Here is a 27,500-nt window from a genome sequence, read left to right on the forward strand (position 1 = left end):
TCACATAAACAAACGTCGCTCACCGCCGCCCTCTAAAGGCGTAATTAATAAACATCAGATAAATAAACATTACTCACCACCGCCCTCTAAAGGCGTCATTAACAAACATCAGATAAATAAACGTTACTCACCGCCGCCCTCTAAAGGCGTCATTAACAAACATCAGATAAACAAACGTCTCTCACCGCCGCCCTCTAAAGGCGTCATTAACAAACATCAGATAAACAAACGTCGCTCACCGCCGCCCTCTAAAGGCGTCATTAACAAGCATCACATAAACAAACGTCGCTCACCGCCGCCCTCTAAAGGCGTCATTAACAAACATCAAATAAACAAACGTCGCTCACCGCCGCCCTCTAAAGGCGTCATTAACAAACATCAAATAAACAAACGTTACTCACCACCGCCCTCTAAAGGCGTCATTAACAAGCATCACATAAACAAACATCGCTCACCGCCGCCCTCTAAAGGCGTCATTAACAAACATCAAATAAACAAACATCACTCACCGCCGCCCTCTAAAGGCGTCATTAACAAACATCAAATAAACAAACGTCGCTCACCGCCGCCCTCTAAAGGCGTCATTAACAAACATCAGATAAACAAACGTCGCTCACCGCCGTCCTCTAAAGGCGTCATTAACAAACATCAGATAAACAAACGTCGCTCACCGCCGCCCTCTAAAGGCGTCATTAACAAACATCAGATAAATAAACGTCGCTCACCGCCGCCCCCTAAAGGCGTCATTAACAAACATCAGATAAACAAACGTCGCTCACCGCCGCCCTCTAAAGGCGTCATTAACAAACATCAGATAAACAAACGTCGCTCACCGCCGCCCTCTAAAGTCGTCATTAACAAACATCAGATAAACAAACGTCGCTCACCGCCGCCCTCTAAAGGCGTCATTAACAGACATCAGATAAACAAACGTCGCTCACCGCCACCCTCTAAAGGCGTCATTAACAAACATCAGATAAACAAACGTCGCTCACCGCCGCCCTCTAAAGGCGTCATTAACAAACATCAGATAAACAAACGCCGCTCACCGCCGCCCTCTAAAGGCGTCATTAACAAACATCAGATAAACAAACGTCGCTCACCGCCGCCCTCTAAAGGCGTCATTAACAAACATCAGATAAACAAACGTCGCTCACCGCCGCCCCCTAAAGGCGTCATTAACAAACATCAGATAAACAAACGTCGCTCACCGCCGCCCTCTAAAGGCGTCATTAACAAACATCAGATAAACAAACGTCGCTCACCGCCGCCCTCTAAAGTCGTCATTAACAAACATCAGATAAACAAACGTCGCTCACCGCCGCCCTCTAAAGGCGTCATTAACAGACATCAGATAAACAAACGTCGCTCACCGCCGCCCTCTAAAGGCGTCATTAACAAACATCAGATAAACAAACGCCGCTCACCGCCGCCCTCTAAAGGCGTCATTAACAAACATCAGATAAACAAACGTCGCTCACCGCCGCCCTCTAAAGGCGTCATTAACAAACATCAGATAAACAAACGTCGCTCACCGCCGCCCTCTAAAGGCGTCATGAACAAACATCAGATAAACAAACGTCGCTCACCGCCGCCCTCTAAAGGCGTCATTAACAGACATCAGATAAACAAACGTCGCTCACCGCCGCCCTCTAAGGGCGTCATTAACAAACATCAGATAAACAAACGTCGCTCACCGCCGCCCTCTAAAGGCGTCATTAACAAACATCAGATAAACAAACGTCGTTCACCGCCGCCCTCTAAAGGCGTCATTAACAAACATCAGATAAACAAACGTCGCTCACCGCCGCCCTCTAAAGGCATCATTAACAAACATCAGATAAACAAACGTCGCTCACCGCCGCCCTCTAAAGGCATCATTAACAAACATCAGATAAACAAACGTCGCTCACCGCCGCCCTCTAAAGGCGTCATTAACAGACATCAGATAAACAAACGTCGCTCACCGCCGCCCTCTAAAGTCGTCATTAACAAACATCAGATAAACAAACGTCGCTCACCGCCGCCCTCTAAAGGCATCATTAACAGACATCAGATAAACAAACGTCGCTCACCGCCGCCCTCTAAAGGCGTCATTAACAAACATCAGATAAACAAACGTCGCTCACCGCCGCCCTCTAAAGGCGTCATTAACAGACATCAGATAAACAAACGTCGCTCACCGCCGCCCTCTAAAGTCGTCATTAACAAACATCAGATAAACAAACGTCGCTCACCGCCGCCCTCTAAAGGCGTCATTAACAAACATCAAATAAACAAACGTCGCTCACCGCCGCCCTCTAAAGGCGTCATTAACAGACATCAGATAAACAAACGTCGCTCACTGCCGCCCTCTAAAGTCGTCATTAACAAACATCAGATAAACAAACGTCGCTCACCGCCGCCCTCTAAAGGCGTCATTAACAAACATCAGATAAACAAACGTCGCTCACCGCCGCCCTCTAAAGGCGTCATTAACAGACATCAGATAAACAAACGTCGCTCACCGCCGCCCTCTAAAGGCGTCATTAACAGACATCAGATAAACAAACGTCGCTCACCGCCGCCCTCTAAAGGCGTCATTAACAGACATCAGATAAACAAACGTCGCTCACCGCCGCCCTCTAAAGGCGTCATTAACAGACATCAGATAAACAAACGTCGCTCACCGCCGCCCTCTAAAGGCGTCATTAACAGACATCAGATAAACAAACGTCGCTCACCGCCGCCCTCTAAAGGTGTCATTAACAAACATCAGATAAACAAACGTCGCTCACCGCCGCCCTCTAAAGGCGACATTAACAAACATTAGGTAAACAAACGTCGCTCACCGCCGCCCTCTAAAGGCGTCATTAACAAACATCAGATAAACAAACGTCGCTCACCGCCGCCCTCTAAAGGCGTCATTAACAAACATCAAATAAACAAACATTACTCACCACTGCCTTCTATAAGTGTTATTAATATCAAATAAGCAAACATTAGAACTATTAAAAATTCAAGAGCTGAATCAGCAATTAATATAATCAGATATGTTTAAGCCAGTGAATCTGTGTTCATATGACTTGGTGACTCTGACACTCTGACAAGCTTAGTGAAATCAGAATTGATCACCAATCAATAATGCATCAATACTTATCAAAGAGGCAAAATAGCGTTTCAGTAAATATTAGTCTTTTTTGTCCATAATCTATCTATAATCTTAAAGATTAGCTGTAATTTACCTGTGATTACCCAGTACTCCCTGGTGGCGACCGAGGTGTTGAGGTTGTGGTACTCGAGGGCTGACAGTGGAGGAGAGAAGCAGGGAGAGAGGACATGCTTACTCAAGGAGAACAAACCTAAGACTGATGATGCTCTTTTCCCCTTTGTTTTCCCTTCACTGGCCAAAACAAGACGAAGGTTGGGGTGAAAATATGAACCTGCTTTTTCTCAAGAAAGTTTTCTGTAATTCTGTAGATGTTATAACAGCAATGTCATGAATCCATAAATAGCAGTGCTGCAGTAAGCACAATGTCAGCGCTTATTACTTTGTTTCTGTGAATTTAAGAATTGCTCTCGACTGGCTAAGTAAGCACAGCCAACCTTGGACTCTCAGACAGTAGGGAGAGCATCTAGATGACTGGAAAGAGTAAAAATGCTCTTAAATACTTACAGCCAGAGCAGAGATTTCCAGAGCAAGATCAGTCCTAAGGCTTGGGACTAGACTTTTAACCTAAACCTCATTATGAACCTTTATAATAACAGGCCTTAATCAATAGCATCTCAATTATTATCTATAGCTACCTACAGTTTGTTAATGATTACTGATAATGATCTAATTGTTACATGTGCATTGACAAATGGATTATATATAACTATATAACTGAACTATTACACATTTGATTAGAGACACTCATAATTGAAATTCACAGAAACCTAAAGATCAACTTTTCTTTATTATTTATGAACTACTCATAAAACATTGGTAATATATTACACCTTAAAATGTTAATAATTTATTCCATTTATATAATTTATCAACATAAACTATCAATTAATTCATTTTACATTACATTCATAATACATTATCTTACTATCAGGCTAATTGTTGTTATTCTATCAGTCACAACTGTGACCATTCACATATTTATTCACTTATCTCCTGCTGGTGTAACATGAATATGGCAAAACAGTCTTATTAAACATATAATAATAATAATAGACTCTTTAAAGATTTTATATAGCAGAGATGATACGTCTATCAGTATTAGACCCATTTTACTTCCTTTGAAGAGATCCAAAGCAGTCATGTGACCATTTATAGTACAAAACCACAAAATGTTGGTGGGATAAAAGGTTAATCTAAACACACGAAACCACCTTATAAATGTTTAATGCAGTGGAACTTACGTTCAGCAATGAGCATTGGGGGGAAGAAGAGGAAATAGCCGACCAGTTCAGCGGTCAGCTGGTTCATGAGGCCACTAGCCATGGTGCCGTTCAGCGCTGTACTGCCGTTCCACACTACATACACCAACGACACCGTCAGAGAATTTCCCATCTGATAGGTGTTCTGAATCTGCACACACATACAAAACACACAAAAACAGACAAAGGTCATAGATAGGGTATTTAAGAATGAGCCACTGGCCACACTCTGTTTTAAGCCAAACTATAAAATAACAAGTTTCAGCACCTCAACGGAAAGAACCCCATAAGAGTCCTCCACTTTCTCCTGGGCTTCAGAGAACACGTTCTCCAAACGGTGCTCCATCATCTGGATGAAACTACAAGACTTGATGTTGTCTGTTGGACTCACAAACCTGAGGACTGATCCAGAATCATTACAAGAAGCATTAACACACATTTGAAGGCAGATCAGAGATGATTAAAATTCAACAATGCCATTTAAACAACAGAGTTATCCAGAGCTACAATGAAAGATGACGTTGTGTAATTTGATTAGTGGGATATGACTAATCAGATAAAGTATCTGTGTCGATTCCACAGACAGACTGGATTGACAGCTCCTAATCATTCCTAGGGTTCACATCAGCGTTACACCACAGGACACACTCAATAACAATAACAACACCCCACACGGTTGTGGGTCTATTAGAAGATTCTGTTGTTCCATTATCATGAGGCCAATTACTATTACTGACAGAGCTTCAGTCAATCCTATTAGATGATTTACTCCACAATTATTACAGTCAGACTGTACAAACTACACACACTGCAGATTCATACTGGATTAAAATCACTCCACAATTATTACCATCAGACCGTAAAACTACACACTGCAGATTCATACTGGATTAAAATCACTCCACAATTATTACCATCAGACCGTAAAACTACACACTGCAGATTCATACTGGATTAAAATCACTCCACAATTATTACAGTCAGACTGTAAAACTACACACTGCAGATTCATACTGGATTAAAATCACTCCACAATTATTGCCGTCAGACTGTAAAACTACACACTGCAGATTCATACTGGATTAAAATCACTCCACAATTATTACAGTCAGACTGTAAAACTACACACTGCAGATTCATACTGGATTAAAATCACTCCACAATTATTACAGTCAGACTGTAAAACTACACACTGCAGATTCATACTGGATTAAAATCACTCCACAATTATTACAGTCAGACTGTAAAACTACACACTGCAGATTCATACTGGATTAAAATCACTCCACAATTATTACCATCAGATTGTAAAATTACACACACTGCAGATTCATACTGGATTAAAATCACTCCACAATTATTACAGTCAGACTGTAAAACTACACACTGCAGATTCATACTGGATTAAAATCGCTCCACAATTATTACTATCAGACCGTAAAACTACACACTGCAGATTCATACTGGATTAAAATCACTCCACAATTATTACAGTCAGACTGTAAAACTACACACTGCAGATTCATACTGGATTAAAATCGCTCCACAATTATTACCATCAGACTGTAAAACTACACACTGCAGATTCATACTGGATTAAAATCGCTCCACAATTATTACAGTCAGACTGTAAAACTACACACTGCAGATTCATACTGGATTAAAATCACTCCACAATTATTACAGTCAGACTATAAAACTACACACTGCAGATTCATACTGGATTAAAATCACACCACAATTATTACAGTCAGACTGTAAAACTACACACTGCAGATTCATACTGGATTAAAATCACACCACAATTATTACAGTCAGACTGTAAAACTAAACACACTGCAGATTCATACTGGATTAAAATCACTCCACAATTATTACAGTCAGACTGTAAAACTACACACTGCAGATTCATACGGGATTAAAATCACTCCACAATTATTACAGTCAGACTGTAAAACTACACAAGCTGCAGATTCATACTGGATTAAAATCACTCCACAATTATTACCGTCAGACTGTAAAACTACACAAGCTGCAGATTCATACTGGATTAAAATCACTCCACAATTATTACCGTCAGACTGTAAAACTACACACACTGCAGATTCATACTGGATTAAAAAATCGCTCCACAATTATTACCGTCAGTTTGTAAAACTACACACACTGCAGATTCATACTGGATTAAAATCACTCCACAATTATTACAGTCAGATTGTAAAACTACACACTGCAGATTCATACTGGATTAAAATCACTCCACAATTATTACAGTCAGACTGTAAAACTACACACACTGCAGATTCATACTGGATTAAAATCACTCCACAATTATTACAGTCAGACTGTAAAACTACACACTGCAGATTCATACTGGATTAAAATCACTCCACAATTATTACAGTCAGACCGTAAAACTACACACTGCAGATTCATACTGGATTAAAATCTCTCCACAATTATTACCGTCAGACTGTAAAACTACACACACTGCAGATTCATACTGGATTAAAATCACTCCACAATTATTACAGTCAGATTGTAAAACTACACACTGCAGATTCATACTGGATTAAAATCACTCCACAATTATTACAGTCAGACTGTAAAACTACACACACTGCAGATTCATACTGGATTAAAATCACTCCACAATTATTACAGTCAGACTGTAAAACTACACACTGCAGATTCATACTGGATTAAAATCACTCCACAATTATTACAGTCAGACCGTAAAACTACACACTGCAGATTCATACTGGATTAAAATCTCTCCACAATTATTACCGTCAGACTGTAAAACTACACACACTGCAGATTCATACTGGATTAAAATCACTCCACAATTATTACAGTCAGACTGTAAAACTACACACTGCAGATTCATACTGGATTAAAATCACTCCACAATTATTACCGTCAGATTGTAAAACTACACACTGCAGATTCATACTGGATTAAAATCACTCCACAATTATTACAGTCAGACTGTAAAACTACACACGCTGCAGATTCATACTGGATTAAAATCACTCCACAATTATTACCGTCAGACTGTAAAACTACACACACTGCAGATTCATACTGGATTAAAAAATCGCTCCACAATTATTACAGTCAGACCGTAAAACTACACACTGCAGATTCATACTGGATTAAAATCACTCCACAATTATTACAGTCAGACTGTAAAACTACACACGCTGCAGATTCATATGGATTAAAATCACTCCACAATTATTACCGTCAGATTGTAAAACTACACACTGCAGATTCATACTGGATTAAAATCACTCCACAATTATTACAGTCAGACTGTAAAACTACACACACTGCAGATTCATACTGGATTACAATCACTCCACAATTATTACAGTCAGACTGTAAAACTACACACGCTGCAGATTCATACTGGATTAAAATCACTCCACAATTATTACAGTCAGACTGTAAAACTACACGCTGCAGATTCATACTGGATTAAAATCACTCCACAATTATTACAGTCAGACTGTAAAACTACACACACTGCAGATTCATACTGGATTAAAAAATCGCTCCACAATTATTACAGTCAGACTGTAAAACTACACACTGCAGATTCATACTGGATTAAAATCACTCCACAATTATTACAGTCAGACTGTAAAACTACACACTGCAGATTCATACTGGATTAAAATCACTCCACAATTATTACAGTCAGACTGTAAAACTACACACTGCAGATTCATACTGGATTAAAATCACTCCACAATTATTACAGTCAGACTGTAAAACTACACACTGCAGATTCATACTGGATTAAAATCCCTCCACAATTATTACCATCAGACTGTAAAACTACACGCTGCAGATTCATACTGGATTAAAATCACTCCACAATTATTACAGTCAGACTGTAAAACTACACACTGCAGATTCATACTGGATTAAAATCACTCCACAATTATTACAGTCAGACTGTAAAACTACACACTGCAGATTCATACTGGATTAAAATCACTCCACAATTATTACCATCAGACTGTAAAACTACACACTGCAGATTCATACTGGATTAAAATCACCAATCCTGTTAATAATCGCTGGCATTACAGAAACTGTTTCTCGCAGTAAAACTACTCATGCTTGACTAAGGATGACAGACACACGTTACATGAAATAACATTAAATCTTTCCATGCTCAACATCATATACGTTAGTAGGTCATTTGTCACAGCCCTTACTCTGCACTTAAGCTCAGGTCAGTCTCACCTGTTTTGAGCTGCAGGTGGATGCCTGGACTGGGCAGCCAAGTCGCTACGGGAACAGGAACGGCCAGGACCACCGGTGCGTGCTGTCTGATGTCACTCAGGAGTTTGTCGAAGCCGTAGCCTGTCAGAGTCTCCACCACTGCAGCCGCCATGTACACCAGCGTCTCACTCATGACGTAATATCCCAGAGTTACATTGGACGGAGTGCAGACATCACGCTCCAGCTGAGAGAGAGGCAAGTGCTCATCGTTATGGAGTAGGAGTGTAAAAACGTAACAGCGCATCATGATGCATCAATCTGGAGATGGTGATTCAGCTGATTTGATTGTGTAATGCTGGAATTATTTGTAATAATATTCAATAATTCAATAATTTCTGTCCCCAAAGTGAAATTCTCAAGGCCCAGTGTACTGAGGTTTTTTGTGGCAGCTTCAAGTGCAAATCAGACACATTCTGCCTGCTTGTGATGTATGAAACTGCTGAACAAGCTTAAGCGTGCAGTTTATGAGCCGGGTGTAAGATAAAATGCAAAATGAGCTTCTCTTCATAATACATATGTGGCTGATTAAACATTCTGCACACTTACAGAAGTCTGTGCAACTCACAGTGGCCAGTTTTGCATTGATTTAACTCTGCAATTTAAAAATTGGCATAAAATGTTGGGCTGTATTACAGAACTGTCCTATAATTTGCTTTCAAGTTAAGATCTGACAGGTCTAGATAGGATTTTTCACCAATTAGTATCACAGAAGCAAACCCTTTCTTAATTTAGGAAACTTTTCTTACATCATCTTGCCTCCAGGAAATTTGAATTTACTCAACTGTAGACAGCGATCAACTGTTATGTCCGTTGCCTAGCAACTACACACAGCTGAAACATAAACATGTAATAAGACAGCTAACCTTAGCTACTGTTACTGACCCAAAAAAAGGTCAACTGAAGTGCGATAAACTGAAAGTTAAGAATATTGTGTCAGTGTTTCATACTGTGCGTCAGAGCATTGCTGCTCTCAGTTTCAGTTTCCTAAATGCTTTAACCATGGGCGCTAACATTATTCCACCTAATAAACAGCCACATGTTCAGCTCTGTCTCCTCTTTATTCTCCACCATCACCGTAATATTTAATCTGACCAGTTTTCATCAACATTAACACACAAAGGTAATAAGAGGTACCATGACAATTGTGTCTGCAGCGTCTGGGGTATTTTAAAATGCTGTTATAAGGTTTATTCTAAGTCAAAGCATCGTTTTCAGTGTAGATAAATGTAACATCATTATGCCAGTTATAGTAAACTATGGGGTCCGTCACTGCATAAAACAATAGAAACAAACATTAGTTAGAAGTAAAGAAAGCTCTGGGGTTGCCTCAAAGTATTTAGGAGGTTTAGTCTAGTTAGGATGCTTCTGTAATACTGTTTTTTTATCTGGAGTTAATGGATAAGATTATGAACTTAAGACCTGTTCTTCTGTAATAGCTTCTGTCCTAAATTCAGTCCAAACTGAAGTTGTTATGGTGAATAAACAGCTGAGATCTCACTTTAGAAGTTTCTGAAGGCCCCAGATGTAGGTATGCAAGAATACGTAGCGCAGAATAGGCGGCGATGAGGCTGTTTGTTTAGCTGGAGTAAAATACCCCCCCCTGTAGAATGTTTTGGTGACAAGATTAAAACCATTTATTAAGACCGCTTTCTCTTCATCGCTGAACTTTCATTTCTGTTGTGCCTCCACTTTGCTGTCAGCTCCATTATGTTACTGCCTCTGTTAGACTCTGCACTCAGAAGGGAGCAGCCAGTGGGCTGGGCTACGAAATCGTGTCAAGGTATGTCTTGCATTGGGCCTGTGCTGGTACATAAGTCTGGCCCTCTGGGTGTTTTGCTATTGTCTGTGTTCCCCTGCTGTGTAAACAGTTTACAAATAGGTCACATTCATTAAAACATTAATTATGACTTTAATGTCCTGTTATCATTTTCATAACAAGACTGGCTTCATGAGCTCATTTCAGGTGAAAGTCCTCCAGCGTCTCTCTTGGTAAACCAGTCTTTTAATAGAAGGTCATTAATTAGTGACGCTGACGTCTATTAAAATGATCAGAAGCACAAAACACTGAAGGTAAACAGTTTCCATCAGGGAGAACCGAGTGGCTCTGAAATCACTTTTTACACACAAGCAAAGTTTCAGTTTCAGATTTATTTACAACTTAGTTCCAAGTTTAAGTTGAATAAAAACTGGCTTTAAACTCAGGATCACAGATGAGCTCCTTTACTATGTTGATCTGTAGGCGTCTGTTCATAAACATAAACCAGCCCAAACTCATTTACTATAAAATGAAATGGTGTTTGTAGAAATTCAGAAAAAAGCCGCGTCAGTCTCGACTGCATATGTGGACATATTTCTATATTGAGCTCTATTTACACAAAGTTAGGTTAGTTCATCATTTATGTTGAACAGACTCTCCCAAAGTTTTACGCTGTTGCGCTGACGTTGAACCGCGTGCTGCACTGGGTCGGTATGACCAACAGGTCAAAACCAGCTCTAAACAAAGTGACCGCTGGGCCCTGATTGGTGCTCTGGCTTTGCGCTTCTTTCGTTTTGACATGTTACGTTTTTATACACACAGAAACCAAAAGGAACGACAGATTTCTCAAAATGTAGGAGGAAAAAGTCGGATATTAGACTCTGAAATGTAGTGGAGTGAAAGGAGAAAGTCGCCCAGAACGGAGAAACTTCAGTACAGATACACCAAAAATACTAAAGTACAGAAACTAATTACATTTACTCAGATACTCAGATACTCAGTTACTCAGTTACTGTCCACGACTGATAAAAACAAATCTGAACTGAACCAAAAGAATCAAGTCAAATTCAGTTGAAATATAAGATTCATCAATTCACTGTATTGTTTTCTAAAAAATCACAGTCAAACCATTTACACCTCCCTTACGCAGAATTCCAGGAGCTCAGTGATGCAGCCTGCACTGAGATGGCTGGATGAATTTTCACAGCATGCGCGCTGAATGTATAATTTGTTAGAGCGCGATTATGAAACAGGTCATCTCTCTCTCTTTTTAATCTGTGTGGCAGAGGGTTTGTTTACAGCACTCCATGAAACTGTATCTCTGCTTAGAGAGTAAAAAGTGTTGAGTACATGATTTATCAGTTTATTGTTTTTAGCACAGTGGGGGTCAGAGTCTCTCAGACGCTTTACAGGGACCAGAGCTTTGAACGGTTCAGTCTGTGCTAACACAACACACCATGTACTCTTTGAGGAGACGGGGGGGTGGAAGGCAAAGGATAGAAACAGAGAGACAGAAAAAGAGACAGAGGAAAGGGGAGAAAGAGAGAGAGGGGCAGAGAGCAAAAGAGAGAGATGGAGAGAAAGAAGTGAAAAGAGAGGAGAAGAGGGTAGAAGAGACAAAAAGAAAGAGAGAGAGAGAGAAAGGGACAGAAGAGAGAACAGAAGAGAGAGGGAAAAGAAAGAGAGGGATAGAAGCAGGAATGGATAGAAAGGGAGAACAAAGAAAAGAGAGAAATGGAAAGAGAGAGGAGAGGAAAGGAGGGAAAGACAGGGTAGAAACAGAGAGATAGAAAAAGTGAAAGGAAAGGGGAGAAAGAGAGAGGGTACAGAAAAGAGAGAAAGATGGAGAGAAAGAAGTAAAGAGAGAGGAGAAGGGGTAGAAAAAGACAAGGAAGGGAAGAGAGAGAGAGAGAGAGAGAGAGAGAGACAGGGACAAAAGAGCGATAGAAGGAGCGAGTGAAAGGACTGAAGAGAAAGAAAAGGACAGAGAAAGGGGAAAGAAAGAGATACCAAAGGAAAGAGGCAGAGGCACGGATAGATAGAAAGACGGAGAGAAAAGAAAAAGAGAGGAGAGAAAGGAAAGAAGAGAGAAGGGGCAAAAGAGAGACACAAAGAGTAAGAGAAAAAAGAAATAGAGAGAGAGATAGTGAGCGAGAGAGAGAGAGAAGAAGGAAAGGAGTGCAGGAAAGACACAAGGAAGGGCAAGAAACAGAGAAAAAGAGGAATTAGAAAAAGAAAAAAGAGGATGAAGAGGAAGAGATCCAGAAGGGGGAGTTAAAAACAGACAAAGATAGAAAGAGAGAGAGAGAGAGAGAGAGAGAGGGAGAGTGGGCGAGAGAGAGAGAGAGAGAGACAAATAGACAGCTCCAGCAGAAGAGTTCTCAGAGAGCAGACAGTACTAATTCACCCGTTGAGTCACTGTGGTGGGTAGAAGAGGCACCAACACTGTCTATACATGGTAATAATAACAATGTCTTCAGAGTCAGACTCATTCACCATTAAACAGCCCGTTTAGCTCTTCGCTCGGCATCCGATAGATCACCACCGCTGATAGCTCTGAACAGATTCCACTGTTTAACCCTTACAAACTGCCTTATCACCACTCATAACAACAACACGGCGTCTTTCAATACGAACTATTACGAAGCAGGGAAACTGTGTGGAAGGTGCATCGCGTTGCTATCCAAAGAAAAACAAGGTCCAATCTCATTTCACCCCTCGCCCCTACCATTTAGCCCTACCCCTCTGTCTAGCGCATTCAATGAAGGGGAAGGGTGAAGTGTTCCAAAAAGACGTAATGATGTCCAAAATGAGCAACAAGCACGACAGCAGCCAAGTGACCAAAGAAACCCACAAATGTATTTTATATGTTTTAAAAAATTACAATAACCATTATATTATCTTGTTTTAGTGCAGTTTTTATGTATTAAGGTCCTTCTCCTTATAATATCACTGATGTCTCGGTAGCTAGGTTTCCCGTTCCACCTTAAATGGAGCGGCAGTCTCAAGCTTCAGGACTGCTGCACCATTTAAGGTGGAATGGGAAAAGTCGAACAAGAAGCTGGCGAATAGCTTATTTCAGCTTCATGACTTCAGTCATTGACTGAAGAATTAAGGATGGGTGAAAATAAATAATAAATAAGGTGCCTTGCTCAAGGGCACTTCAGTCATGGACCGTCAGCCGAGGGGATCGAACTGGCAACCTTCCGGTCACAGGGCTGGTTCCCTAACCTCCAGCACACGACTGCCCAAGAACTTGAACTTTTAATGCAAGTTCCCTTTTTGACAGCCAGTTGTTGTTGCTAGGTTACAAGCAAATGAGGTGGAATGCCTCTCAGCCAATTATATTGGGAAGTGTGAAAACATGCTGTTGTGTATAATGCACTTATTTACCCCGATTTGAGCTTCAGGTTTAGATAAAGACTAATAAAAATAAGCCAAAAGATCAGATATTAGCGACTATTAACAAATACTTTCTTTTAAATACTTCTTGATAATGTCTGTGTATTTTGTCTGGTTTGTTTACTATGTACTACGCGTCATACATGTGCCCTCTCTCAAGCAAATCTCTCATATGTATAACATACTAGGCAAAATAAAGTGGTTCTTATTGTGACGATCCAGTCAGTGTAGCGGAATTCATAAAGAAAGCTATTCTGAAAAATGTGAGAGGAGAAGACACCAGGTCTGCACTGCAGCTTCACATCAGACCGTCCGTTCCCGACTGCTTCCAGAGTGCTACACTTTCCTCACACAATCATACACACACTTCCCACACTGCCGCCTACAAGCCGCCCACCACTGTTTCCACTGTGAAACTACAATTCCCAAGATGCAAGGGCTGATAAAAATCCAAACTCCTATCAGGCAGACAACACTTAAAGCGCTATCCAGACTACTCCTGGCTCCGTGAGAGGCTGCTATATTTGACAGGGAGAGATTTTGAGCAGTAAATTTTGTTCACAATTGAATAAAAAGGGCTGCTTTTATAAAATGGCAATCAAACATTATATAAAATAAAATATCCCAATGTGCAAATAGCAAGTCCTAGAAATAATTGCCTTGCCAAGTAATGTAGTTAGCTAACAAGTGAAGTAGGTTATAGTTGCCAAGTAATATCATTTTTTGTTTATCAGTAAGTTTAATACTGGTAATTAAAACAGGATTCTGTTGATGATGCTAAGCATTTTAAAACAACACTGAATGTGGCCAATCAGATTTTCGAACTTCAATTATTTAAAAATACAATATATGTCCAAAAGTATCCACAGACTCCCTTTTAATTGAGCAATTTCGTTATTTTACGGCGCACCCATTACTGAAACAGCTTGTTTAATCTCCATAAAAGGCAATGGGATGCCCTGGAGCAGAGCCCAAGCTCACCATGCCCTGGCAAGATGGGTATAAAGCCCCCCAGCATTGGACTGTGGAGCAGTGGAACCATTAGCGATGGAGCGCCATCCAGTACCTTTGGAAGTGTGGCATTTGTGATCCAGAACTACTCATCCAACATCAATAACTGACCTCTCTAATGCTCTTGTGGCTGCAATCAGATCCTCACAGCAATGTTCCACCATCCATTATAAAGCCTTCCCAGATGACTAGAGGCTGTTTCTGCAGCAAAGGGGGACAAAGTCCCCATTAACACCCTTGATTTCAGAAGAAATGTTGGATAACGCCTAATGTCCACAAACTTTTGGACATATTGTGTATGCTCCACACAGTTTCCAATAGCAACACAACTGTTAGATTATTTTTGATGTTTATTTGTAGGATTTGCACTCCTCATGGGAGACAGTGAGGCAAGGCAATTTGATTCATTATCCAGTAAGTAAAGGCTGCAGTGATGCCCACCTGTATGTGGACACTGGAGTCATTGAAGGCCCTCTGAAGCGCCAGAGTCAGGCCTTTTGATAAGCTCTGCCTCATCCCGCTTTCCAGACGATTCCTCTTCATCTGGATGGACAGAACTGGGGGAGGAGAAAGCACACACACACACACACACACACACACACACACACAGTGAGATGAGATGCTGCTGTTTAATCAAGCGCCCCGAGCATCACAGTGCTCAAGGCAAAAATCCACCTAATATCCATCTAAGTATATATAAAATGTAATGTGTACATATGCTTTTTTGGCATGTGAAGAAAGAGAGCGTCTACAGAAGGCGCATAGTTCTATACCTCATTTCTCTCAGCCCTGAGTAAGTACATACTGGAGCTACACTCTCAGAAAAACTGTACAAACGTTGTCACTGTGGTAATACCCTCAAGGGTATGTCTACAGTGCCTGTAGTCAGGGAACATAATTGCACCCAGTTGTCAAGTTCTAGAAAAAATTCAGGGCCATCAGGATGTTTGCATCAGGATCAATCATTCCCCCCTTTCAGAATCTGAGCTATGTTGTGCTATAAGGCCATACTCGGCTATCTAACAGCCATCTTCTATCTTAAAGAAAGCTGAACTGTCAGAAATAAAGGTACTAAACTGTCACTGGGGCAGGAGCCCTCTTGTCACTGGGGTGGTTCCCACGAGGGTGCATCTCAGTACCTTTAGTCAGGGAACATAACTGTACAATATTGCACTGAAATCATACTGTCTAAGCTGCACTGACTCCACACACCCCGTCTCGTCTCCAGGCTTCTTATTTCATTGTTTTGCTTTAAAACATTCGCTTATGAACTTTTCACTTGGAAAAACGTATTAAAGGTGCACAATTGGACCTTAAAACCACTGCTGTGCCTCTGAGGGGACATTTACGTTGTTTGTACCTTGATGAACGATAAATGTCCCTGCACAGCTTGTTTATTTAGTGTATAAGACATGAGCTGCTCGCTATATAGACAGCTAGATTATTTATTGGTGCCTGTCGACGTGTTAGTTCTCTAGTTAAAATCCTCTAACACGCAATTACCCACAACGTTCAGAACATCAGACATGATAACACATCACAGTAATGTTGGCTTATTTTTCTTATTAAACCTAATCCACAAATCTATTTTCAGCGTGCCCTTCAACCCACAGCATTACCAGGTCCGAAAAATAACTCGTTTGCTTAAAAGCCGCCCACCTGAAGGTGAAACATCATCATTTTCTCCTTCAGCTGCATTTTCAGGCAAGTCCAATTTGACGTGAAAACCGCAAACCCGGCAACCCTGATGGTGGGAGTGAGCACTGTACCAAATAACTCAGCATAACTAATGAAAAGAGAAAGTGCCACCTCTTCTGTAGGTGAGCGTGGGTCATCCTCCATATGGAGGGGAGACCGTGTCACAAAGGTTGCAGGGCTTAAAAACATGCTCCAAAAGTATTATTTAATCTAAGATTATTGTTATTATTGTTTCATAGTCGCTCTGCGTCTGTAAAACAGGTGGTCAGAAAACCAGTTTTCAACATTTGAGAAATTAATAATTAAATGTAAAACAAAATTTTAAATCATTTGACTTAAGTTAACTTAAGTCTGTTTCATAACTTAACTGTATGAAACAGATTCATGTTCATTTTTATATAAACAACATTTAGAAAATATGAATTTTATTTTAAAAAATCATTTGTCACAGACATCTTGGTCACCGGCGTTATCAGGACTCTTATGTGACATTTAACATCACTCACTATATTTCATTACTTCATAAGTTTGTTTATCTGGCAGTACATAACTTCAATGTTTCGCTGGTGTTATGTGTTTTAATGGCTGAGTAATTAAAATGTTGTCAAAAATCATTTTTATTACTGATTTCAAATAGCTGCAAGGTCACCTGACCACCAATAAGCCAGCCAATTTACAAAATCCTCCTTTTTAACCAGAATGTCATTGGAGTCACTGGAGTCACCGTCTCTGGAGTCACCGTCACTGGTGTTACACCATATTCATACAACACCAGTGACCAGTGAAATATGTTTGGAATTAAGCTCTCCTTTATGTATATATGATAGTAGGAGATGTTAAAGGACATATTAAGATTATTTAGTTTTGGGATGAAAGAAATTCATTTTTAAAAAACGTACCCACCTGAATTCCCACTCCAAATGGAGAATAACCCGTGTGCTCTGTTCTGATCATAACTTGTTTGATATAAATAACTCTTGTACCATATAATCCAAGGGGGGATGGAAAGGGGGGTGGTCAATCCTCATGCTCATATCCTCCCACCAAAAACTGCACTATATTTCATTGGAGTTACATATTTTTAAGTTGACTCCAGGCCAAAATACAACTTTCCTATTGATACCTATAGCTCACCAAATTTCTCTTGCTTTTTAAATAAAGTATAATGTAGCATAAAAACATTCTTAAATTTCCCAAAACATTCCATTCACTTCCCAGTCCATATAAGGAAACCAAGCGGAAAACCAGCCTGCTTTTAACTTACTGTTTCTGTGATGTCACAACAACTAACTCTTTTACACAAATACACCAACCCGGCCTACAGCAGTTAAACCCCGCCCATTCAAACTGAAGTAATAAGCAGTGTTTCATCTCCGCTTTCTGAACGAGGCACAATACAGGGCAGCCAATCAGAACAGAGGCCATTTACATATATCAGTCTTAAAAGCACAGTAAAAAAACAGCCTGTTTAATTCTAAGGGATAAAGAGAGGTTGTAAAATGTTCACGCAGTGATGAATTATGGCCATTTTTGGTACATAAAACCACCCAATTGTTATAAGCAGACATCAAAGCAGATAAAATAGAACAGCACGATATGGACCCTTTGAAGATATTTTGGCAATACACCACATGCATCACAATATTTTGTGAGGTTTGAAAAGTTGGAACAGGCAGAAAAACAGAAGCAGTGCCCCTTTTAATAAATACTATCAAAAACTAAATTCATTTTAGTTTGAAATTTTCAATACTGTACTGCACTAAATCCATATAAACAGGACTGGTTTGTGACAAACACACAGTCGGTCAATGTTCTTTAGGTAATTATCCACAATCTGCTTACCATAACTACAGTGCTATTTCCCAGCCCTACCAACTACAAAAGAAAGTCTAATGATAAAATTATTCCATTTATGTTGATTTTCATGCACACAGGCAGTGAGCGAGTACACAGATTCTATTGTGCCAGCAAGCAGTGATGGCCAATAGTCCTCAATTAGCATAATGCAGCCTGCATGCTGAAGCCACACAGAACTATTTCAAGACATGTTGCTCGGTAAAGTAACACCATTCAGTAATGAATTCAGCAGAAGAACGACAGCCATTCGGCATTTTTGCAAAATATTTCTCAGAACGTAAGACCAGCACAGACCTTGGCGGGATGGCTAGAGCTCCACTTTTCTTCAGTTATAAAATAGCCTATGATGAAAAATTCATCAAGATAAGAGAAAGAGACTGTACTGCACTCTCGGAACCACATGGAACATTCTGTGTGAAATTACTGAACAGCTATGTTTGTGGCAGCTGAGCTGTGTGCTGATGTAAACTTGATGATTTGAAAACATGCTAATTGGGTGCTATTGGCCCTTATTCATATTATCAGAACGATTATTATTTTTTATTCTGTCTTTCGAAAGGAACATATGCATATTTTCTTTTGGTTTAATGATCTCGCTAAGGCTGCTGACATAAAAAAAAATCATCAATAAGGCCGTATTTGTTCAAAGTTTGGCAGCTGTGTGTCCTTAATCTTCAGTCTGAGCTATTTCAGATGAGACCTGTCTGGTTCGCTCTTCCAATTTGCAAACTGTGCTACTGTAGATTATCCAGCTACCTTATGTGGCCTTGTCTGGGTTTGTTATGTGACCAGCCCCTGATCTCAATAAGTCCAAAATGCTCTTGGAACACCCTCCACTTTCCCAACATATACACTGATCAGACATACCTCCTCGTTTCTACGCTCATTGTCCACTTTATCAGCTCCACTTACTGTATAGCTGCACTCTGTAGTTCTACAGTTACAGACTGTAGTCCATCTGTTTCTCTGATACTCTGTTACCCTGTTCTTCAGTGGTCAGGACCCCCATGGACCCTCACAGAGCAGGTCCTATTTGGGTGGTGGATCATTCTCAGCATTGCAGTAACACTGATGTGGTGGTGGTGTGTTAGTGTGTGTTGTGCTGGTCTGAGTGGATCACTGTGTCCACTCACTGTCCACTCTATTACACACGCCTACCTTGTCAGTCCGCCTTGTAGATGTAAAGCCAGATACGACAGCTCATCTGCTGCTGTACAGTGTGTGTTCGTCATCCTCTAGTCCTTCATCAGTGGTCACAGGACGCTGTTGGCTGGATATTTCTGGTTGGTGGACTATTCTCAGTCCAGCAGTGACACTGAGATGTTTAAAATCTCTAGCAGCACTGCTGTGTCTGATCCACTCAGACCAGCACAACACACATTAACACACCACCACCACGTCAGTCTTACTGCAATGCTGAGAATGATCCACCACCCAAATAGTACCTGCTCTGTGAGGGTCCGTGGGGGTCCTGACCACTGAAGAACAGGGTAACAGAGTATCAGAGAAACAGGTGGACTACAGTCTGTAACTGTAGAACTACAGAGTGCAGCTATACAGTAAGTGGAGCTGATAAAGTGGACAGTGAGCGGAGAAACGAGGATCATAATGTTATGCCTGATTGGTGTATGTGCAATATATTTGCCTGGAAGTAAAAAGCAATGTTTCACAAAATGCTTTAGCTCCTAAGTGAGAGTGTCACGATTGGCCCCTCTCAGTCTTTCATGTGCTTTTTCTTTTGGTCTAGTCTGTGTGCTTTCTTTGTTTTGATTCCTTCCCAGTCCAGCCCCCTTGTTTTCTGACTCCGCCCCTGATTGTTAACACCTGTGTTTTCCACCTGTGTCCTGTTATCCCTTGTTAGCCCTCTTGTATTTAAACCCTGTGGTTTTCCTGGCTGTTGGTTGGTCTTTGTATTGTTTGTACTGTTTGAAGAGTATTCTTTGAATTCTGTGTTTGTTCTGTTGTGTCTGTCCCTCCTGCTCTCCGTGTTGGCTCTCTGACCATGGACCGTTTTGACCCTGATTATGGATTTGCCCCGAATAAATCTCGCTTTTCTCAGCACGTGCGTCCGCCTCATCGCTCCCCTCCATTACAGAGAGGTGTGACCAACAGCGAAGCAGTTCGGGACGTGACATGGTTCAAAAGCATCCACTATTTTGCTGACCAATATAATTTACTTTGGACAGATTATATGAATACCTTTATTCAAAAACACCCACACTTAGGCCTGTTACAATTATTACATAATCAATTGTTCACAATTATATTTATTGCCATGCAGGTATCAACAAATAAGAAGCAAGATGGCTAATCAGCCAATTTGTCCACTTTAGGCTTGTACTTTAAAAGCTGCATACAGTTCAATACAACAAAAAGACAGACAAATGGTCAGGCTCCATGGTGATTAATCAGCTAAAATGTTCTGATCATGATGGACCTACCCACACCCATTTATGACTGGTCATATAATCACATGATTGTGATTAGCCAGTATTTCATCCCTCTGCGGTATCAGTATTGCAGTGTTTCCTCCAGCATTAAAAACAATGCCACTTGGCTTGGATGAGACCCAGACACTGGGATGTAACCAGCAGGTTAATGCTTGCTTTCTAGCGTTTGGTTTTTTATGTGGTATGTGTTCATTGTTTGGCCAAAATCAAATGATCAGAATTATTTTTTGGCCTACTGTGACCCTATTTGGACTAAGTAGTTAACGATGATAATGATGATGACAATGAAAATAAAGTACGAGGAAAGTAAAATATGTTGTATTCACATGTATACATGAGCACAACAACAAAACTCTATGTAATGAATGGAGAATTCCATTAACTGTAAAGTGTTGCATTTCATAAGAAAGATCTATTTGCATATCACTGTTCAAAAAAAATTAAAAATGGTAACTTTATAGGGCACAGAGATGATAGGGAATTTGGCACCAACCGCAAGAATCCATGGACCCAACCTGGCTGGTGCCAACAGTCCAGGCTAGTGGAGGTGGTGTAATGGTGTGGGGAACGTTTTCTTGGCAAACTCTGGGCTCGTTAATAATAATCCACCATCAACTGACTGCCATAGCCTATTTGAGTACTGTTGCTGAACATGTGCATCAAGTCTCAAACTGGTTTCATGAACATGACAATGACCTCAGTGTTCTTCAGTGGCCTTCCCTGTCACTGTGAGTCCAATAGAACACCTTTGGATTGTGTCAGAACAGGAGGTTCATGAAACTGCACCTGAAGAATCTGGAGGAATTGCATGATGTAATCATGTCAACATGGACCAGCATCTAAAAATAATGTTTCCAACATCTTGTGGAATCCATGGCAAGAAGAATTGAGGATGTTTTAAGAGAAAATGGAGGCTATATTCAGTGTTGGTAGAGTGTTCCTTATAAAGTTCTCGGTGAGTGTGTATGTTTTTTTTACAGTGGCTATACGTATATATTACTTTCAAATAAATCATATAACATAATCCATGCTTTTTATTCTTTTCTTTTAATGCAAATTTACTATTTAGAAAAGTGGACAGTAGAAAACTAAATGGAGGCAAAAAGCGCGTTATAAAATAACATGTTTTGGTAGAAAGAACAAAATATGAATGCCCTCACTACACATCAAACATGCCCCTAATTATAGAATGACCTCATCATTGCAAAGGTCAATACAGCAGCAATGACTGACAAACAATATGCTCTCCTTTTAGGAACTAAATGTGAATGAAAGTAGTAAATCAGTAAATTCATTTCCACACATACAAGCTTGCATACAGGCAAAAGAATCATTTGAAAGTGCTAGACAGAGGACCGATCGACTGGACTCACCAGTACGGACCCACAACTTCTCAGTGATGTTGCAGGCTGAAGGTGAACTCTCAGTGGGTGGGCTGTGCTCAGTGGTGGTGCTCCCAGTGGTAGCTACAGTAGAGCTTTGAGGAGTCACTTTGGTGGTGGTAGTTGCTAACGTGGTTGTCGTTGTTGGTGCAGCTGTTGTCGTAGTCGTTGTGGTAGTAGTCGTGGTCGTAGTGGTGGTGGTGGTTGTTGACGTAGTGGGTGGTTCTGTGGCGGGCGTTGTGATTTCAGTGGCCATGGTGGTGGGCGGTATTGTTGTAGCAGCAACCTCTGTGGTCACGGGACCAGTAGTGGGCGTAGTCACAGTCGTAGCAGTCATAGTTAAGGGCGTGACCGTGGTGGTGGTCACTGTGGTGAGCTGGAGGCTGTCGCTGGTCACAGTGTCAGGGTTGCTGCTTGCAGGAGCGATGGACGAGGCGTTCCCAGCCCTTCCTGCAGATGTGCCGTTGGATGCCAGAGTGGAAGCGGAGACCGGGCTGGTCACGTGATCAGTTCGCGCAGGTTCCATCTCCTCTGGTACTGCGAGGGAGGAACCCGGAGCTGTGGGAAGGTCAGGGTTCATGAGGAGCTCACGAAGAACCTCTTCTGAAAAAAGAACAACATTTGCATGAATCAAAGCAGAAGATGCTCCTGTTTACATGCACAGAAGAAAAGGCATTTAAGCTACATGCTAGTTTTCTTCATTCTTATAGTAGCATCCTTCCATCATCATCCGGGAAAATCTGAAAATGGACCTGATGAGTCACTGCAAAAACAAGAAGTAGACATTTTTCATATTTGTAATTATGCAGCACCTTTTCTTCTCAACATACCAGTGACAGGCTATGAAGACAAATGTGGAACATTACCAATACAATTTTGGGGAGAGATGCACATTATAGCCACAATCATTGATTTCTAAACACCTGGCAACCAAAATGCGCTGAGGGCATTCTGTCAGTTTATAGGCTCTGAATATAACAACCAACCAGAGGGTTTTAAATGGTCTTTTTTATCAAAGAATAACAGTCCTCTACTCAAAAGCCCTTGTTTTTACTTATGATGAGTAATAATTAGATATGGTGCTGATCTGATACTTGGAAAATGCTGGATCACAAATCAGAGTGATAAAGAAAATGAATATGATTACATGACAGATCTTGTTTGAAAATAACACTGAATTGCTTGTTGTGCTGCAAAACATAAGCGAAGTAAGTCACAAAATCATTAACCACATGATGTGATAAACATAAGGGTGGGCAGAGAAATACCCAAGAAGAAGTTGAGAAATATCTAAGAAGAAGTTGAGAAGTTGAGAAATATCCAAATATTTTAAATATTTAATTTGAAAGCTTAGTAATTTTGATCCCTCTGGAGTTTAAGGTCATTTTCTCAATTTTTACATATCTTATTAAATTCCCATTTAAAGGCTCTTGCATATAACACGATACTGTTATGCTTCACTGCAAAATGCTCTGATGTGTTTGCCACTACTTTCCAAAACCGCTGCAGCAACTTCAGCAGCTGTGAACTCTCTGTACGCCATTTCACGTGTGTCTCCGATGTCGACTGAATGAAGAATGGAGGGTTTCCTGACTGATGGTCAGTCCTTAGTGATTTCCTGAGTGCCCTTAAGTCAGTTTCACACGAAATATAGACACAAGAATCCACCACTTAAACACAGTGACAGGCAGATGATGTGTATCTCAGCCCCTCTTCACAGCCTCATAACTCCTCATAACTGTGAGTCATGTACGATCTCACGATAAGATGGAACGGACAGGGCGACTCTACAGATTCAGGAAGTGTTTAGCCATATTTCTGCACCGTGTTATCGCAAAGATAGAGAAACATACACTCACCGGCCACATTATTAGGTACAATTACTGAAAATGTTCAATTGCTTGTTAACACAAAAAGCTAATCAGCCAATCACACGGCTGCAACTCACTGCATTTAAGCGTGTAGAGGTGGTCAAGACGACTTGCTGAAGTGCAGACCGAGCATCAGAACGGGGAAGAAAGTGGATTTAAGGGACTTTGAACTTGGCGTGGTTGTTGGTGCCAGACGGGCTGGTCTGAGTATTTCAGAAACTGCTGATCTGCTGGGATTTTCATGCACAACCATCTCTAGGGTTTACAGAGAACGGTCCGAAAAAGAGGAAACATCCAGTGAGCGGTCAGTTGTGTGGACGAAAATGCCTTGTTGATGTGAGAGGTCAGAGGAGAACGGGCAGACTGGTTCCAGATGATAGAAAGACAGCAGGAACTCAAATAACCAACCAGAATCTCTGAGGAACGTTTCCAACACCTTGTTGAAAGTCTGCCACGAAGAATTAAAGCAGTTCTGAAGGCAAAAGGGGGTCCAGCCTTTTACTAGCTAGGTGTACCTAATAAAGTGGCCAGTGAGTGTATATAGAAACATTGGATTTGACACACATTCATGTTCTTAACACGTTCATGCTCAGGCGTATGTGCTTCCGAGTAGCAAAACATACCATAATATGTTTACACAAAATATGACCAAAATTTGCATTTCTTATTTTCACGGACTTCCTGTGATGAACTGTAACAGACACCTGAATTCTGATTTCAGTATTTGGATACTGGCATCTCAAATCGTTAAGCGCGTATTTGTGTACCCAACTCAGCATCGTGTGATCGGTGAGACCTGGCTAGTGGGTGGGAATTAGACACGACTAAAGGTGAAAGGTGGAGGTGAAATTTGGGGAAAAATACCATTAGAAATCCCTGATTGTGACTTTAAAGGCAGGGAAATGGGGATATGAGCAGAGTGTAGGGGTTGCACCGACTACTTGTCCAGTCAACTTTACTGCTCAGCGATGACGCTTTAAGCTTGATGTTGAATAGTCACTGATTACTTTATTATGCCACTAACAAAGTGGACACCTCAGAGAAGACGTCCAGGTGAGGCGTCCGGTGATTTCAGGGTCTGTATCTCTGGTTTCCTGAAGGCTAACAATGCGATCTAAGGCTCTTCAGAAAGGGCATGTCACACTCTACTGACACTGGCTTTGTTCCAACATTCCTCCTACAGTGCTTTGAAGATCAGATCAGAATGATGATATCGCCAATTTCCCAAAGACTACAATAGAGATATCTAAAGTTCTCTCACTCTCCGGACCTCCACCGTGGGTGAGTATCTCGGAAAGTCGGTTACAAATCTGCAAGATTCCAGGTTCCATATCTCCAGTTCCCTTAAGGCTTGCGATGCTTTTTAAAAGTCAGAATTTTAAAGTTTGCTGTTTGTAAAGTATTCCCTTCTCCTGTGGTTTTATTCAGCGATTACTCGACATCAACTTGACTGTCAACACATAACTGTCAACTTTAAAAATTCTGAGGTCGTGCAACCCCTGGCAGAGCGTTATGAGCACGATAAAATGACAGAAAAAGGGCACAAGACAACAAATCAAACAATCTTCATTAAAAAGACACAATGGGCTTGCAATGTTGTATTAATGTAAAGATGATCATACATAACTGCAAAAATGATGAAGATGATGGCAAAGATGGTGATGAGGATGATGATGATGATGATGATGATGATGACAACAACAGTGGTGGCAGAACATCTGCAAAGAAACCGCTTAAAGCACAAAATCCTCTCAGTCCCGACAGCCTTGGCTCGAGTGTCCTGAGCCTCAGCTGAGCGTACCTGAGCTGGTGCTTAATGCGCTGTTGGTTTGGGCCACTCGGGTTGGAGCGTGTGGCGCTCCAGCAGACGGCTCCTGCGGGGATTTGTGATTGGTGAGATTGTCACTGTTGCCGGGTGGGGAGGGCAGAGACTGCACCAGCGCCCGAGGCGGTGTGTCTGAGTCGGCCCGCAGGGTCAGCACTGATGAATACACAGCCTGCTCTCTGCTGCTCACTGCTGCGCCTGCCGGTACGGAGGGGGACTGTGAGAGAGGCGTCCCCTCCTCATCCAGCAGTGAGGGAGAGGACGAAACGCTTGAAGCTTCCATAGTAGTCGGTGCTGCAGCAGGACGGCCGGAAACCTCTGACTTTCCCTCATCTGGAGAGACACAAACAGAAACAATCCTTAAACATATGAATGAGAAATGAGAAAACTTCAAAAAACTTTAAAAATTAAAAAAATAATAATATAAATAAAAAAAATCTAAAGGGTCCATATCCATAGGGTCTATATATATATATACGTATATATTGTCAACGAACAAAACCTTGTAACTCCAAAATGGTAACTTTACAGCAGAAGGAAAAAACCTACTTTACTTTTAACGTAAGTCAATGGAACCAGAATTTTTTTACACATAATTTTTGGTAATTTCTTTTAGTCCATTCATCATGAAATTTACACACTGCATAAAGGACAACAGATATTTTCACATTACGTCAAAAACTGAAAAACGACAAAAAAATGGAGATACGAAGTTTTCTTCCCACAACAGCGACATATACATATAAAGGGATCTCACATAAACCAACACATTTACATATAACTGCCTATTCAGCCATACAGCTGAAGTCATAAAGAGCGTTTCAGCCTGGATTGCTTTCTGAATGAAGCGATACAAGGTAGCCAATCAGAGCAGAGCTCATTTACATACAATTAATCTTAAAGGCACTGTAACAAAAGCATGCCGTTTAATTCTAAAGGATATAAAGATTGACATGTAAACATGAATAATGACTTTATATGAATGATGATTTTTGAAGCTCAAAACGTGAAAACGTTACAATAAAAAATAAGATACAGGCCCTTTAAAAAGAGGTCTCCTGTCTACGTTTTGGCTTCACAAAGCCCGACATACCCTGGTTAACTCGTTTTATGACCGTCGTAAACAACTTTCTCTGTTAGCCAGGCTTAGACACTCAAACTATGACTAATCTCTGAAAGCATAACATTTATGACAAAAAGCCAATCAGTGTAAACACCGAGCAGTTAAAGAAAAAGACATCCTGCTACACAAATACATAAAGAGTGAAGCATTTATACTGGCCAAAACGCCAAAACGCTGTCACCTGCCACCGCATTAGTGCTTTTAGCTTAGTAACTGCATCATGTTCTTCATATTTGTACAGTATGATTTATTCCCTCCACTGAAAAGCAGTACTTCTCGCACCGTCGGTCAGGTGAGAGGTGGCTAAGCGGTTGCAGTGATATTCGTTTTAATTCTAAACGCTTCTCCACCTCTGTTAGAAGGCAGGCACTGAGCTGTTTACCATCTGTATCCGGGTAAAAACTGATTCACAGCCA

At 40.9% G+C, this 27,500-nt stretch overlaps 1 protein-coding gene across 5 annotated transcripts in view; it reads right to left on the reverse strand.

Annotated features, from left to right (window-relative positions):
* The window catches only part of kiaa1549la (KIAA1549-like a), a 109,407-nt gene that overhangs the window by 47,493 nt on the left and 34,414 nt on the right, over positions 1-27,500 (reverse strand). For 4 of the 5 annotated variants that reach the window (XM_037540496.1, XM_037540495.1, XM_037540493.1 and 1 more), the window contains exons 2-8: positions 25,938-26,294; positions 22,257-22,868; positions 15,320-15,435; positions 8,671-8,893; positions 4,679-4,812; positions 4,393-4,561; positions 3,225-3,284 (exon numbers count right to left, since the gene is read on the reverse strand). In XM_037540496.1, coding sequence (XP_037396393.1) covers positions 3,225-3,284; positions 4,393-4,561; positions 4,679-4,812; positions 8,671-8,893; positions 15,320-15,435; positions 22,257-22,868; positions 25,938-26,294 — 1,671 coding nt within the window. The remainder of the gene's footprint in view (positions 1-3,224; positions 3,285-4,392; positions 4,562-4,678; positions 4,813-8,670; positions 8,894-15,319; positions 15,436-22,256; positions 22,869-25,937; positions 26,295-27,500) is intronic. The other variant, XM_037540494.1, reaches the window with a different exon arrangement.

The sequence above is a fragment of the Pygocentrus nattereri genome, chromosome 8 (assembly GCF_015220715.1).
Source record: "Pygocentrus nattereri isolate fPygNat1 chromosome 8, fPygNat1.pri, whole genome shotgun sequence".
Taxonomy (NCBI): Eukaryota; Metazoa; Chordata; class Actinopteri; order Characiformes; family Serrasalmidae; genus Pygocentrus; species Pygocentrus nattereri.